Raw genomic sequence first — 16,664 nt, 5'->3', positions numbered from 1 at the left:
CTAACATGATATCTGAACTATTTTTTTTTATAAGTCATGAGTTTAAATCTCAATAACACATTTTTATCTAATATATCACACATCTTGTTATCTATTCATGGTCCATTAAAGCCATAATATAAATTATCAATTTATTATCTAATAAATTAAAATTTTAGATTAATTAAATATCTAACAATAATATAAATTTATTTAAGACATTTCACTATCTCTATTATGCACTAATGGTGATTCTAGTTTGAAGTGTTGGATTGGACCACTTATAAGGAGATGACCTACTTCAATTTGAATTTGAAATTTTTTTTGTTTCAGTAGTCTACTTCAAGTAGATAATATATATTTTTTATATTGGGTATAGTGTTTTTTTTTAATCCAATTTACATGGAGATAAAATATATTAAATTTTGTGTACACAAAAATAAAAATATAATTTTTATATATTTTAGTTAGCATATAACTAGAAATTTTATTTGCTGATTTATTATTTAGTAAAGTATTTTATTAAGGCCATCTCAATTCAATAATAATTTATATAAATTCAAATAATTTTATCTAACCCTATCAACTCGACTAATCCTTTTAACTAATATAGCCCATTTAGTCCCCTTAATAAACGGGTCGTATTTTAATTATCTTAATTAGATCCGACCCGATCCACAAACCAAACACCTTGATCTGCTCCGCTTCAACCGGATCTAATACGCATCCGAACCATTTTCACCCGTAAGTGCGAGTAGACGACCCGAAACCCTAATCCTAATCATCCTCCGCTCCGCCAATCAATCGATTTCCTACTCTTCCTCTTCCCCAACTCCAGCAACACCAATCCGATCCGTTTTTCAAATTAGTAGCCGAAACCCTAACTCTAGTTAATACCCTCCGTTCCGGCGATCTCATTCCTATTTCATAACTCCAGAGAAAACCAATCCGATCCGTTCTCACCCCTACTTCTGAGTCCAGACCGCCCCCTCCCCCCAAAACCCTAACCCTAATTATCCTCCGCCACGCCCAAATCCTAATTCTTGTGGCGCTTCGTTCCCAATCTCCGCCATTGCCTGTAAGCGTTTATTGGCTCAGTAAACCCTGTTTCTTGATGTCTTTATATGGGTACAAATTCTTGCGTGCCCGTAATGTGCTTATGGAGGAGTTGTAGGAAATTTTAGTTCTTTTGTTTTGTATTGTCGTAGAAATTTACGTGAATTATGTGTCTTTTTTTGTTATTTCTGGTTAATGCTAGTAGCCCACACTATGTAGTGTGCCAAATTTATGAATACCAACAATAACTGTTTACTTCAATTAGACACATGAATTCCTTTGATAATTTGGGTCTGGAGAGATAGAGCATGGAATTAGGCCTAAGGACAGACTGGGTTAGTTTAAATAGTTATTTGAAAGCAAGGCTTTCATTAGAAAGTATTTTTTTTTTTCTTTTCTCAAACTGTAGAACTTTTTCAATATTTGAGGTCCATAAGAGTATAAAAAAAAAACAGGATGTAAATGTAGATTCTTGTTGCATTTCGTAGTTGATATTTTTATTCTGTTTGTTTACTAACTACGGTTATAGAAAGGAAACTTCAAATAGTCAAAAAGACAAAACCATAAACAATACTTAACTAAATTTTGCTAGCATTTCTCTACTGATGTTGAACTTCAAAGACAAAGGTTGATTGATAGGATCAGTCTAGCATATTAGTCACAAAGGATAAGTAATAACTTATTTGATTTACATTCATTTAATATTAAAAATGTATTCTGATTGATTTAATGTTTGATCAATCACTGATTTCTATTTGTATAATTGTATCCATTTGAAATCCAGCTATTACCAAACAAATATCTGTATCCCTTTGTTTACACAAGTAATATCTAGATATGTATGCTTTATACAATGCACAATTATATGCATTGGCCGCTTAATTATTTTGCTTTATGGCAGTTCCTATTGACCAAAGAATTTGACCCACATATTAATATATTGAATTGTGCATCTTAGGTAAGAATGAAATTGTGATGGCAGAGATTTTGCGTGGGCAGCCTGTCAAGCATTTGCAGAATCAAAGCAGTATGCTTCCGCCTCCAGTGCAAGATGGAGAAGATATTCTTCGGTTGTGGGATATGAATCCTGATTCTTCTGAAGTTCGTGCAATTATAAGGAACAATATGTAAGTAAATTTTCTTATTTCCTAAATCAATTTTCCCTAAGGATATCATATGTTGTCGTTCTACCTTTGCTTCTAATTATATGCAACAAATATTGGGTATTTTCTGGTACGATATTCCTTATCTTCCCTTTATTGTTATGTACTTGACCAGTTCTTGAATTTAGTACGTGATGGCTTGCCATCTGTCATTAAGTTACCTGTTCTTCACGAGATCACTAAATTCATGGTTGATAGTCTCCTATGAAGTTCGGACACCTCTCCTAGGGGGAGGTGTCTGTGTCGGGCACGCTTCGGACACGTGTCTGAAGTATCATTAATTAAAAAAACATAAAAAAATATTGGACACAGGGGCACACTGCAGGACACGGGAGGGACACGACGGGGACACGGGGGGGACACGGCAAGATTGATATCAGTGTTAATGGTTCAGGATTGGGTCCTTTTTATTAATCCAAATCCAAACCCAAAATTAATTTCTAAGCCCTACCCCTTGGAGGAAATCTCTTACTCTCTCAGCCCTAAATCCTCACCTCGACGAACGAGCGGTTGCGATAAACTTTTTCTTTAGATGTATCAATAATTATATATATTTTATTTATTTATTTATTTCGCCGTGTCCTATGCCCTGTTGGTGTCCTATTTTTTCAAAATTTGCTGTGTCGCCGTGTCCCATGTCTGTGTCCGTGCTTCATTGATAGTCTCCATATTCTTTAGTTTAAAGGGCAAAGGTCCATTTGCTCACAAACTGCATGGCATTGTTATCTACTGGAATTCACGCAATCCTTTTTTGCAGCTGCATTGTGGTAGTTGTCTAATAAGTAATAACAGGAGAAATATATTGATTCCACTTGCTAGAAAAAGAACATAGCTGTTTGTTTACCTTTCTATCTTGTTTATTACTTCCAAGCTTTGGAATAAGTTTATTTATAATAGTTCACATCTCTTTTGAATTAATTTTATGCTTCAATTTCCTGTAAGCCTTTTCCTTCTGCAGTTCAAGGTATTTAAGCAGGGAAGAAAAGTTCCGTCAGTTGGATCTGGATTTTAAAGAGTTTCTTGTTAGAGCTTTGGATGAAAAACTCTATGCTGTATCTCCGTCAAAGGTATATTATGTCTTTTTTCTGTTTTGTACTACCATCTGTTGTACATTGTTGAATCTGAACCAACATTTTATAAACCTATGCCTGCACTTTTGGATTTACTTTTATTGTATTCTTGTCCCGTTTGATTTCCGGAGTTTGTAGCTATATTTTACTTCTTGAGAGTTAGAAAGTGTAAGGATGCAAAGAAAAATTGGAGAAACTTGCATTCTGAAGATAAAGGGGGTTAATGTGATTGTAATAAGATAATAAATAGTTTAATTGGTTAGCGTTATACTTATCTTTTGACATTTTACCGCTTTCATATGGTGCTCCCGATACAGTTGTCTTAAGGAGTGCCAGATTTACTAATTTGTTTCTTTGCATAGTTTCATGTGTCATATTATCTTCACATATATTTTCCTAATGTCAGGTACATTACATGGATTTGAGTACCCTTGAAGCTAGGATAGGTACTTTGATCCATGATTTTGGATCTGTTTCTGAGAGTAAAGATGCATCCTGCCATGTTTCTCAGTCAATTTCTTCACCAACATGTAAGTCTTAGATACTAGCCCCTTTGCTTGTTAACACATCTTCAAGAATGAACTATACTAATGTGGTATCTGAATCAGCTAACAGCTCCTTTTTTGATGCTGAGTTGTCTGCTTCTCAAAGTAAGTTCTACTGATTCAAACTCTTGTTAGACTATGTTCTAGAATTTTTTTTAATTATCTATGTTGGCCTTTTTGCAGGATATGGGCCTAATCAACACCACCGGGTGGTTGCTAGCTTTCCTCTTGCTTCAGCTGGTAGAGTTATGCATGGACCGGAGAGCATACCAGGGACAAATATTACTCATCAGGTCCCTAGATCAGTTGAATTTATCACAGGACATAGGACTTCCAATGATATCAAGGTAATGTTGCCAGCTCAGTATATCGGATTCAGCAGGAGTCATGTTTCACATGGTATTGGTGGTAGCGGGAGCCCTGGCATGTATCAGTTGGCTTCTAGTGGAAATGCTGATGAACATAATGCCATTATTGATATTACCAGAAGAAATCCGGAAGCAAATTGTGTTGAAGTAGCACATAGCTGCTATGTAGAGTCCCTTCCAGATGGTAAGATCTCTTAGCTATCCATTGCTAGTTTCAGCCAATTTAGAACTTAAGCAACATCTCAACTGATTAGGTGGACTTGATTTCATGATCTGATTTTGGACTCTATTTGGCAGATGATACACATCTGATGTTTGGTCGCCAAGAATCTGCATCTGAGATGTTCAAAATAGCTTCATCAGCACTTGGTTCAAGTGGGAATTCTAAATATATGGGCACATTTAACTTGAACTCAAACATGAGACCCAGATCTCCTACAGTGGTTTCTTTTTCTGGTCTAGAAAAGTCTGTAGAACTGCTATCAGAATCTGTCGGCCTTGATAAAATTTCCAGAATAGGTGCCAACTCACATGGTTTGGAACACACACACTATCTGCAAGCTACGCGACCAACTGAAAATTTCCAACTATGCAATCAATCTAATGATAGTAAGACTATGCAAAAGAATCGATTTCTTCAGCAGCAAAATGTGATTGTTGAAAATAGGAGTTTATACCAGCTGCAGTCAGGAGACAATCTCATAGGATCTGCTGAGATGGATTACATTGTACCAAATGAGGAACAACTTGACCATCTGAAATTGCAAAATGTTACTGTCCGGCCACATCAGCTTTCTGCAGATGAATCCTCTTCCGTTCAGCTTTCTGTTGATGACAATGTGTTAGATGCTGTTCAATTTGGAACGAAAACAGATGCTACACAATATGCTGAGGAACACAAGATTCTATTTCTGCATGAGCATGCTATCAACTGCTCCCTTCTAGAATGCACAGTCACATGTTGCACTAGTATGAAAAAGATTCTTAGGCACATCATGACTTGTGACGACTCTGGCTGCAAGATAAAATGTTTGAAAACCAAGAAGCTATCTGATCACTACAGACATTGCCATGAGATTGCATGTGTTATTTGTAGTCCTGTTAGGGTAGAACTGCAGAAGTTTTCTTATGAGACATCTAACACCGCTGTGAGGGAGACTGTTTTGCCTACATCTGATAAACCAGAGTATAAAGAACATCAAGCAAAACGTAGGAAGGTGGAGCATCCCATTCTCGCTCATTTTAATCAAAACAAGTCTTCTCAGGTGTCAGCCCATGTCCTTAACAACACAAGTCCTTCCAGAGTGGTTCATCATGCATATGATAAGAAGGATTCTTTTGCTAATTCGAGCTCGCAGATTATAGAACCAGTTGTATTATCAACTTCCCTAGTCGAGAGTTGTGCGAATCGTTCTGTACTTGAAGTTGAGTCAGAAGTGGCTACTAATGTGCTGCCTGTTGTGAACTGTATTGGATTAACAGAGGTTGCTGCACAAAGTGAGCATAACATACAAAATAAGGCCGGTTGTGTCGTGATGGAAGAGGAATCCAAGGTTCATCCATCATCAGCTGTCATTTCATTGGTTAGAGGAACAGAGATGGGAAAGCCGAATTCAAAAAGTGCTTCCTTACTTGATACATTTACTCCTGAGATCCTTAGGGAACACATCAGAAGTCTCAAGCAGTGCACTGGTCAGGTTAGCCAGTAGTTTTTAAAGATGGATCAAAATTTCTTGTTCTTATTTAAATTTATATTTATGATAAGTTTTGCCCTTAAAAAGAGGTAGTCTAAACAAGTTTTTCTTTTTATCATTGTTTTAAAAAACTTTTATCTTAACGCCTAGTCTCCTGCCTTAGATAGAATATAACTAGGCTCCGATTGGTCCTGCCTAGGTGACTAGCATCTTATTTTAGTATGTAAATTGACTCTAAAAATCAAAATTATAGTACTTGTTGATGAATTAATGAATTCTAATAGCTTAGTATAGTTCTTACAAGAATGGATTAAGATAATGTTTAGATTATAGGTATTAATTCTAACTTTTTCTCTAACTATTCTTTAATTTATTTGTTTATCTTTTAACTGTCTTGAATTTTGGGCTCCTATCTAGCGCTTGGGCATTACATGATCCGTTATCGTCCGTCTCCCGCCTACACTCTTTCAAAACCTTGCTTTTGATAGAGAAAAATTTCCTAGTTGAGTTTCTTTGGAAAGAAATGTCTAGTTGCAGTGAGCTCTATTAGATTTCTAGGCTGGTTGAGAGAATGAAAAAGGACATTTAGATTTACATGGCAGTCCAGTAAATGAATAATAAGTTTCTCATAAAGCAGGAGGGGGTGAGGAGGTAGCCATGTCTACCTTTGTTATGTGTTACTCGTATTTATATTTATTTTAACCAAAAAGTGTCCAGATATGTTTACATAAAATTTGATATCTTTATAGTAGCTAAAGATTTAGGTGATAAGATTGGAAATATCTGATAGAGTATTTAAGTGTTATAATGCATTTTGCACGCATGAGAATCATTGTGTTTCATCATTTTCTGAAGAGAAGTAATCATTATTCATCATCCCATAACCTCTTTCATCTGAATTTTGATTTTCGACTTTCACTTGATAATGACGGTGGGAGAATGTAAGTGAATCAGGTTGAGTCAGGCCTGGATTGTATCCTCACTAAGCATGAACCCAATCCGATTCACTTAACTTGAATCTCATGTATCGTAAAACATTTCGGTTCTCTCGTCCACCAGTTCTCTCTCCATCCGGTCAGTGAAGATGATCCACCCTCTCTTGATGTTACTCTGTATCCCTTTCTCTTCTCAAGAGTGCCATGACATGGGAGGCTAAGGCTGGGCAGCTCAAGTCATCTCAACCTATGGATAGTAAATTTTTTTCTTCTTGATTGTTTACATTATTTTAAATAATCCAGCACTGCTAGTCACTTTTCAAATAAATCAATATGCACTGATGAATGCTTTACCAGGAACGAGGACATCAAGCTGAACTGTAATTTCTTCTCCTTTTCTCTTCCAATGATCCTGTGCATGTGAATACTTTTTTAATTGGATGTCTCCGAAGAGACGTGCATGTGAACGCTTTGTTTAGTCCAAAATTATTATTACCAATATTTTTCCTGTACCTGAGAAGAATTGTTGGATTAGGATTCATTGGCATGTTAAACCTGCTATTTTTTCTGATTTCAAAACCTTCAGAGATGTCAATGCTTTTGTTGGATTAGCTATATATATGATTGTCATTGATTGTTATAAATGAGATTTATGTTTTTTTTCTTCTTTTGTTATGTATTCTTTCAGAAAAAGGCAAAGGTTGAACAATCCGAAGGGTTGGACCACTTGAGAGATCAGAATACATGCAGTTTATGTGGAATGGAGAAGCTCCTTTTTGAAACTCCTCCAAGATTTTGTGCATCATGTTCTAAACAAATTAATCCTAAGGGTGTCTATTATGTCAAAGGCGCAGATGGAAGTGATTCAGTATCTTTCTGTGGCAACTGTTACAACAGTTCTGGAGAGACTATGAAGTTTGCTTTGGGTGGTGTCCGAAAGGTTAACTTGGAGAAGAGGTGGAACTACGGGGAAACTGATGCTGAATCGGAATGGGTCAGTTTTCTATATCATATGATGCTTATGATAATGTTTATCATTAAATATATTTATCTGTCACTGCATTTTCCAGTGGGTCCAATGTGATAAGTGCAAAGCTTGGCAACACCAAATTTGTGCTCTTTTCAACGGGATGAGAAAGGAGGCACAAGCAGATTATACTTGTCCAAATTGCTTCTTAAAAGAGATAGAGAGCAGAGAGCGTGTTCCCTTAGAATCCAGTAAGATTCTTGGGGCAAATGAGTTACCAAGAACTATGCTGAGCGACCATATTGAGCAGTGGCTTTTCAGCCATCTTATGCAGGACAGAGAAAAAAGAGCAAGTACCTTGGGGAAGAATATTGATGAGGTAAATCTTTGACTTTTCAAATGCTTCTCTACGACTTCTGCAGGCATATAAAATACATGGAATAAGCAATTCCCTTTGTCAATCAATTATAGAAACATGGTTCTTTTAGCAATTTTGCTAATAAAAAGAAGTTCAACTCCACAGGTAAGTGGGCATGATGCAAACTGATGGGTAGAATTACAGTTGTTTAGCTACTGGATACATTGTTTCCATTACTTAATATAGCTTGTGGTAACTGTTGTCAAGGAGTCAATTTATTGGTTGACCTGATTCTTGTTGAGAGATGAAAATTAAAGACGGGAATTATAAGGTGTCTCCTTCTTAAATAGTTGTACTATCTTTTGATTCCTTAAAAATTGTCTGCTGAAGATTATTTTGTAGCTTCTGCAGCAAAGCTAATTCATTTACATACGGATATCAGTTAATCTGTATGTGCACATACATATGCATACATTTATATGATGCAATTGGTGTTTTTATATGTTTATCTATGAATACAAGGAATATAAATATGTGTATAGAACTTTGGATCAGATGATCACTACTACAAATGAGAGACATTTCTTTTATTCGAATGTAACCATATATGTTGATTGGACTTATATGTAATAGTAAGCTAAGATTCTATTTATCTGATTATAGTTATTAATTTGTTTGAACTTATATACCAATCTGTAATTATTAGTAGTGGATACGACATGAAGATCTTACTGAACCCATTTACTTTATTGAATTTATTTTCTCCTCAAATTTCAGGTGGTAGCAGCTGAAGGTCTTACTGTCAGAGTTGTTTCATCAATTGAGAGAATATTCAAAGTGAAACCACTTCTTCATAATGTTCTAAAGGAGGAAAAATATCCTACAGAATTTCCTTACAAGTCAAAGGTAAAGGCTTTTTTTAGATATTATCTTGGATTTTGTTAGATCTCGCCCCTTATACTGACATTATGTGCTCAAAGAAAGTCATTGATTCTTGCTAGCTCATTCTTATTTCTGGGTTCACTCTTTTCTGTTACAGGCCATTCTGCTCTTTCAGAAGATTGAAGGTGCAGATGTTTGTCTTTTTGCAATGTATGTTCAAGAATATGGTTCAAAATCTGCATTACCCAATCAAAGGCATGTTTATCTCTCATACATAGATTCCGTAAGGTACTTCAGGCCTGAAATAAAAGCTGCTAGTGGAGAGGCTCTACGAACCTTTGTGTATCATGAAATTTTGGTATGACTCAGTATTACCTTATGGTAAATTATTTATCATCCAGATTGTAACTATATAAATACAAATATTTTATTTTGATTTAATTGTTAATTTCCTGCATCTATTTCATTATTTGCAAAGCTCTATTTTAAGAAGAATTAATTTTTCTTCCTTATCTTTGTTTGTCTAGATAGGGTACCTGGATTACTGCAAAAAACGAGGTTTCACTAGCTGCTCCTTATGGGTTTGCCCGTCTATTAAGCGTGATGATTATATTCTCTATTGCCATCCTACAACACAAAAGATGCCGAAGTCAGACAAACTTCGTGACTGGTAGGTCTTGCTAATAGACTTGCTGATCTATCAGTAACTTTTATTGCACCATCTTATTTGCATTATTCATGTTTAAACCAACTGTAGGTATCAAACAATGGTCAATAAGGCTATCAAGCAAAATGTTATTGCAGAGCGCACAAATCTATATGACTGGTTTTTCCTACCTACAAGCGAATGTAAGCTCAAGGTTACTGCAGCACGCTTGCCATATTGTGAAAATGATTACTGGCCTGGGGAAGCAGAGAAACTCCTTGAGGAAGAAGATGAAGGGCGGAAGCCAGTAAATGACAGAGTCCTAAGGGCTGCAAAACGTGATTCTGTTATAGGAAATATTAGGGATGTTTTACTTATGCATAAGGTAATTTTCTCTTACACGCTGTTTAGTCATTTTCCTTTTCTTTAGAATCTGTCTGGTGTAAGTATGTGGCCTTAGACGGGATATACTCAAATGTGACTTTGAAATTCAAAATCATTGTAGATGTTGATAAATTGGATCCTTATGGCCTAGTATGGTTCTTAATAAGAATAATTTTTAGATTGTATGTACTAATTGCAACTTTTAATTCAACTATTATTTTTTTATTTGCTTATTTTAAAATGTCTTAAATCATGGGAGTTTGCTAAAGCTCCCACCTAGTGCCTAGGCATTACATGACCCTTTGTCTACCCGTTTACTACTTACAGTGTTTTAGAACCTTGGCATTTATTGATGTTGGTCTTTCGTATTTGATATATTAATATAAACATGATTGAAAACTTTCTGGCTCAGTATTTTTCATGGTTCCAAGTTTTGATTGATCCCAATCTAGAGCTAAAACCAGTCCAATGACTGGTTTCGGCTTGGTATTAGCTAGATTGGCCGATACCCGATCCGTTTTGGTTTGGAATTGGCCGCATCGATCAAAACCGACTGAAATCAGGAGAGAGAAAGGGAGAAAGAGAGGGAGGAGAGTAAGAAAAATAAGAGCAAGAGAGGAGAGTGAGAGAGATAAAGAGCTCGTCAGAGGGAGTGAGAAAAGGAGAAAATACCTCGTCGGAGAAGCATCGGAAAGGGAGAGATCGAGGGAGAAGGGAGTTGGTGAGGGAGAGGGAGAATCAGTGGGAAAGAGAGAGGAGAGAAAATCGGAGAGAGAGATTGAGAGAAGGGAGTCGATGAGAGAGAAGGGAGTCGGTGAGAGAGAAAGAGAGAGTTAATGAGAGGGGAGTCGGTAAGGGAGAGGGAGTGGTAGTAGGAGAGAGAGGTAGTGGGAGAGAGGTGATAAGAGAGAGCTAGCAAGGGAGAGTAAATTTTTTTAAATTTATATGAGGGAGAGAGAGTGTGAGTGGTAGAAAGAGAGAAAAATTAAGAAAATAATATTTATTTTTTGATTTATAGATTTACATATGAATAATTTATATTTATATATTATTATTATTATTATTTAAACATTTTAGAATTTTTTGTATTTTAAATATTTTAAAATACAAACCGGTCGATACCACCGATATGTATTGTTTTTTTAGACGGTCGTTCCTGATCCCGATTCTTATACTTGAACCTTAGTATTTTTTATGTTCTTATTTATTTTGGATGTATTTTAATTGAAAATGATTTATTTCTAGAATTCTTATTTAGTCAAAACTCTTAAAATTTAGAAGAAGATTTGATTGTTAGTTTGTTTTAGGATTACTTTTGTTATGATATGGTTGATCTTGAATTTAATAGAATCCTAGCTTTATTATAGATTAAAATAGGGAAAGATTATGATTCATTTAGATTGTGGTTTGATGTAATCTCCTCATCTCTTTATATTGGGCTGAGAGGAATCTCAAAATGAAGAGAATTATCATGGAAAATTGAAAAAAAAAATTATTCTGGTAGAAAATTCCATTTGTATCTCCTCCTTTTCTCTCTTTTTCTTTATGGTGGATTCCATGTTATATCTCTTTTCTCCTCCCCTTTCATTCCACACTTTCTCTTGTACCTCACAATCTAGGTGGATTGGGTTCTTTTAACCCACAACCCACGTGGGCAGTATCTTTTTTTCTCACAGTTTGATAAGTCATTCCCCCCTGTTTTATTGATCTAGGCATGCTAGAAAAGGTACCTACAAGAAGAGATTCATTGAGGCCTTTCTTTTCTTGGGCATGGATCTACATACCTCTTTATCTTTGTTTATACCGACATGTTTCTTATCCTAGACCACATCATTAAGTTTGTAGTTATTCTATTGTTTATGTTTTCTCTGTATCTCCTTGTTTCTCTTCCCCATAGTTACCATTTAGAATCCCCTCAAACCATAATCTCCATTAACTTTATCTCTTATGTCAGTAATATCATTTTGGATAGCTTTTCTTAAATATAATATTTTGTTTATTCATTTTATTGTTGGCTTTCTTGTTATTTGTTAGACTAACTTTTCACCAATGTTTTAAAAAGCGGCCGCGGGTGGCAGGCGGTCACCCCACCGCCTAGGCAGAAGGCGAGCGACAAGGCGGTCTAGCATTTTTAATATAAATAAATAAATAAGTATAATAGATATATAAATTTTAATAGTGCACTAAACCAAAACACTAAATAACATAATCACATTGGCTAATTGCTTATTAGTGATAACTGAATAACTGAGATATCTATTTACTAACTCTAGTTTATTCACATAAATCACATTTCAAAATCCTCTAATTAGAAATTATATACTTAAATAGCAGGCAATTAGAAATTCCTCCAATTAATAATGCATGACAGTGAAAAAAAATCTCTTCTCTGTAATCTTAATTCAATAATTCATAAAGTAATTAGCAATTAACTCCTCTAAATTGGTTAGTTTTATTAAACCCGATCCGCTATAAAACCCGACCCGCTCACTAATAACCGCATCTCGATTTGGTGGACCGAAGCGCTAGCTCGCCAAGTCGGGCTAAGCGGCCCACCTAGTACTATTTAGCGCCTAGGCAGCTCGCCAAGGCGCTTGGCCGCCTTTCAACATGGCGGGGCGGCCGGTGCACCACCCCGTCATGATGGCCGCCTTTTCCGCTTTTCAAAACAGTGCTTTTCACTTTGAGAGTATTAGTTTTTAATTCAGCATGATGTACTTGATTTCATTTAAACTTATTACCATAAAGACTGCTAATTTTTCCCCCTTTTACGTGAAAATTTTCAGCTTGGAGACAAAATTCGGCCAATGAAGGAAGATTTGATTATGGTATATCTGCAGCATACCTGCAAACATTGCTGCCACCCTATTGAATCTGGGAAAAGATGGATCTGCACTAGCTGCAAAAATTTTCAGCTCTGTGACCAGTAAGTAACTGTTGTCTGTCAGTGTTCTGATCTTATATATTTAATTTTCATGATCATGATTCTTTTCTACATCTGTGATGTTTGGTTAACTCTATTAGTCTTTTCTGTGGCGGCAAGATGTTGACAGAAGATATGCTGCCTAGAACGCCTAGTGCTTGGTGGTGCATAGATTGTAGGGTAAAGGTTTGACGTAAAGAAGATTTCTCTATAAAGAGATCAAACATAGATAGGAGCATCTCTTAAATAATAAATTTAGCAAAAACAGTCTGAAAGTGAACCGGAAATTTCTTTCTGTTTGATTGAAAAGAACACCTAAGATCAGCCAGACTTACAAAAAGGATTAAATTGCGTTGGGAAGAAACCTAGGGCTCAGCTCATGAACTGGAATTCTATAATTCTAAGAGATCTGGATTGCAAGCAACCAGATCCAAGACTGATTTGATATTTTCTATGATTGTTATCTGAATCTTAAGATCATACAGGTTTGTAAGGTCCCACAATTCTAGGATCAGATCTCGGTTGTGATAAGCTATCACATTTACATAGGTATCATGCTTATCATTATGGTTGGAAATTTTTTGTTGTTGGTATGAGTAATTATAGGATCATGGATATCATTTTCTTTGTGGATAGGATTTTGATGATCATTTTCATATAGAAATCATACTACTCTGAATATTTATTCCTTAGATTAAACACACCCGCATATGCATCTGCGTACTGCATATGCATTAACCAGATGGAATTTTCCAGCGGCTTAACCACCAATTGCAAATGATTTTCAGATTTATGCATTTCATTGGCATAAGTTTTTAGTATGTAATGTATCTAAGATGATTTGGATTGGAAGATCAGTTAGCACGGGCAGAACATGTGGTTTAAATCTTTATATATTTATGATTTATTGCTATTCAAGAAAAGCTCTCAACACTGTGTAAGTATGATATAAATTTGTTTGCATTTTTCTCCTTTTTCTGTTGATTTTTTGGATTGTGTGGTGATGGATTTTGAAGAAACATAGCCTGAACATGTTAGTTATTAACTTCTAGGAGCATTTATTTCTTAAACTGATGTTTCAACCTCTGCATATCGTGGTCTTCACAAATTGCTGTGAGATTCTATAATTTTGGTCATCTCTTTTTCTGTGTCCATATTATTGGTTTTCTATTCAATTAAGGTGCCACATTAAGGAGGAGAACCTCAAGCAGAATGAGAAACACCCAGTTAATTTAAAGGAAAAACATCATTTCCAACAAGTAAGTATAAGTACCAAACCTCTGTTTTCCATGCTGTCATTTGGTTTCGATATTTTTCCTAATTTTGAATTTATCAGGTTGAGAAGGAAGATCTGCCGGAGACGGATGATGGAGATAAAACAATAGAGAGTGAGTTTTTTGACAGTAGAACTGATTTCCTTGGCCTCTGCCAAAGCAAGCAATACCAATTTGATACCCTTCGCCGGGCAAAACACTCAACAATGATGATTCTTTATCATTTGCATGCTCCATGTGGACCTGATTCAAAACCCTGCTGTTATTTCTGCCACATTGACATTAATCCATCTCAAGCATGGCAATGCACAACCTGCCCTGAATTTGCTTTATGTGATTCTTGCTATCAGCGGAAAGGAGAAGCCTGCCATAGTCATAAGTTGATGAGTACTGCTAGCATTGCTGATCGTTGTGTATATCCAAACAATGGGAACCAACAAAATTTAACTCTACAGGTTCTGCCTTATTCTCCATTTAAGATATTGCATATCTTTCTGGGGTTTTCTATTTCTTATATTGACAAACCTGTGATGAAGTTGGGAAATCTATGCAACAGGTTGCTGCATGGTTTCCCTAACATTTCTTTATTTGAGATGATATGGCAAGAAAATTGGTTTTCAATAAATGATGAAAATCCTGTCTAACCAAGTTATCATGATATTCATATATCCCTTTCTGTATCTTCAGTTGAGTGTGTGTATTTGTTTACCCTTCCTATATGCGCTTTGTGTATTCTTTCATGGGCACGATGCAAGCTTTAAACCTACCTTTCATATACATAGGACACTACTGTAGTTTAAGTCTTGATTTCTCCGTTTCATCTCTATGTTAAGGTGATCTTTTATTGGTGTGACTAGCAAAATGTAGTGATTATGTATATGTTGTGGCCTGTGGGCGAGGGTTAAGTATTGGGAGGAGTAAACTGGAAGATGGAACTCTTTGATATACACGAAGGAAGTAAAGATATCATGTGTTGGCAATTTTGCCTGATTATCTGGAAAATTTATTTTCCTGACTTGTTCTGCTACATATTTTTAGTTTTTTTTAACTCTAATTCTTATGTCTATATATTGAATCATTGTCTGAAATTTTCTTCACATTATATATAAGATATTCCTCTTCTGTAGCACAGAATATTTTAAAGTTTCCTAAAATTTCACCATTTAATTTGTTCTAGTTGTTATTCATATCTATGCTTGCTATAAGATGTAGCCTTCTCTACCTATCTAACAATGTACCTATTCTGGAAACAGGATGGCCTTGATGTCATGGTACATGCTTCAAAATGTAATAATTGTTCTTGCACCTATTCATTTTGTTACAAGTTCAAAGTACTCTTCAGACATGGTATACTATGCAAGACCCGCAAAACTGGAGGTTGCATAAGATGTCATAGGATGTGGTATATGCTGCAAGTCCACGCCAGTGGTTGCAAGGACTTTGAATGCCGTGTGCCACGGTGCAAGTAAGTATGCATTTTTGGATTCTGATTTTGCTCTCTTATTATAATTACCTTCTCGAAGAGGTGGTTGATGGTTTCCTATGCTTTTAGGGACTTGAAGGAATTTATGATAAAAAGCCGAAAGCATTTAGGCCCCCGGTAAAGCTGGAGATCAGGAGGATGAGGAACCAGAGTAGTGTTTTATCTCAGGCACTAGTGTTTAACTCATTGTGCAGTTATTCTTGAATAGTACTGAAACAAAAAGATTGGTTGGTGATTCATTATAATCATTTAATAACATCAGCAAAGGAGCATCGTATAGAATGAGATTGCAAGAAGATATTTTCGAGGGTAGAATAATCAGTTTGTCTCAATGTGTACATTAGAGTTCCAACAACATATATATATATATGTGTTGATAGTATTTTTTTGTAGATAGAGAGGGAGGGAGAGAGAGAGGTATCATGTATCATTTTTTTTTTGTTCGGTCAATAAATCTTGAGCTGCTGTAAGGATGGTTGCATCAATAAAATGCTTGACAATTTTCTCCAAAATCATACTGTAAACAATCATCATCAGATATGAGAAAAGTGCCCGAAGTGTGGCTTTTGACCGAGCATATATGTATATATATTAAGATCAGACCATATATCACGCTTTTCCTTACACATCCGTTTAAACCTCTTCTGTTCTGCTTTTTCTTTTTCTTTTTTCTCATGAGGATCATGAAATGTCTGCTTTCTAAGAAGCATCAATAGTTGATCTCGGATTGAGAAACCCATTCTCTTTACAAGTATCTTGTAATGTCGCTTCTCATAATGCAGCAGGATGTCATTTCACTATTTACATACATGTTATGCAGCATATACGCTGAAGTCCGCGACTCACCCTAATTGTTATGGCAAAAGATGAACAAAAAGTGGCAATGAACTCCTAAATTGAGAGCCTTGAGAGCCGCCGCGCTATGGCAACAAAAGTT

General features: G+C 35.7%; 1 protein-coding gene across 5 annotated transcripts; it reads left to right on the top strand.

The window, feature by feature from the left end:
* The first annotated feature begins 776 nt into the window (after nucleotides 1-776).
* Nucleotides 777-16,239, top strand: LOC140781819 (probable histone acetyltransferase HAC-like 3). Of its 5 annotated transcripts, XR_012107747.1 has the most exons (19): nucleotides 777-1,057; nucleotides 1,994-2,162; nucleotides 3,157-3,265; nucleotides 3,675-3,798; nucleotides 3,877-3,918; nucleotides 3,997-4,365; nucleotides 4,479-5,878; nucleotides 7,499-7,804; nucleotides 7,881-8,156; nucleotides 8,913-9,041; nucleotides 9,175-9,375; nucleotides 9,545-9,687; nucleotides 9,775-10,048; nucleotides 12,834-12,973; nucleotides 14,151-14,229; nucleotides 14,307-14,358; nucleotides 14,595-14,699; nucleotides 15,498-15,709; nucleotides 15,797-16,239. XR_012107747.1 is itself a non-coding variant. In XM_073128060.1 (18 exons), the coding sequence occupies exons 2-18, from the start codon at nucleotides 2,065-2,067 to the stop codon at nucleotides 15,846-15,848; spliced, it is 4,347 nt and encodes a 1,448-aa protein (XP_072984161.1). In that variant the 5' UTR covers nucleotides 779-1,057; nucleotides 2,018-2,064; the 3' UTR covers nucleotides 15,849-16,239. The 5 variants fall into 5 exon arrangements, 4 of the variants coding, with proteins under 4 accessions (XP_072984161.1, XP_072984160.1, XP_072984159.1 ...); XM_073128060.1 differs by having other exon boundaries at nucleotides 779-1,057; nucleotides 2,018-2,162; nucleotides 14,307-14,699; XM_073128059.1 differs by having other exon boundaries at nucleotides 779-1,057; nucleotides 1,999-2,162; nucleotides 14,307-14,699.
* The last annotated feature ends 425 nt before the right edge of the window (nucleotides 16,240-16,664 follow it).

The sequence above is a fragment of the Typha latifolia genome, chromosome 2, assembly GCF_019914945.1.
Source record: "Typha latifolia isolate L0001 chromosome 2, TyphaL0001v2, whole genome shotgun sequence".
Taxonomy (NCBI): domain Eukaryota; kingdom Viridiplantae; phylum Streptophyta; class Magnoliopsida; order Poales; family Typhaceae; genus Typha; species Typha latifolia.
Note: the sequence above shows the minus strand (reverse complement) of the source record. Positions and strands in the feature narration are given on the sequence as shown.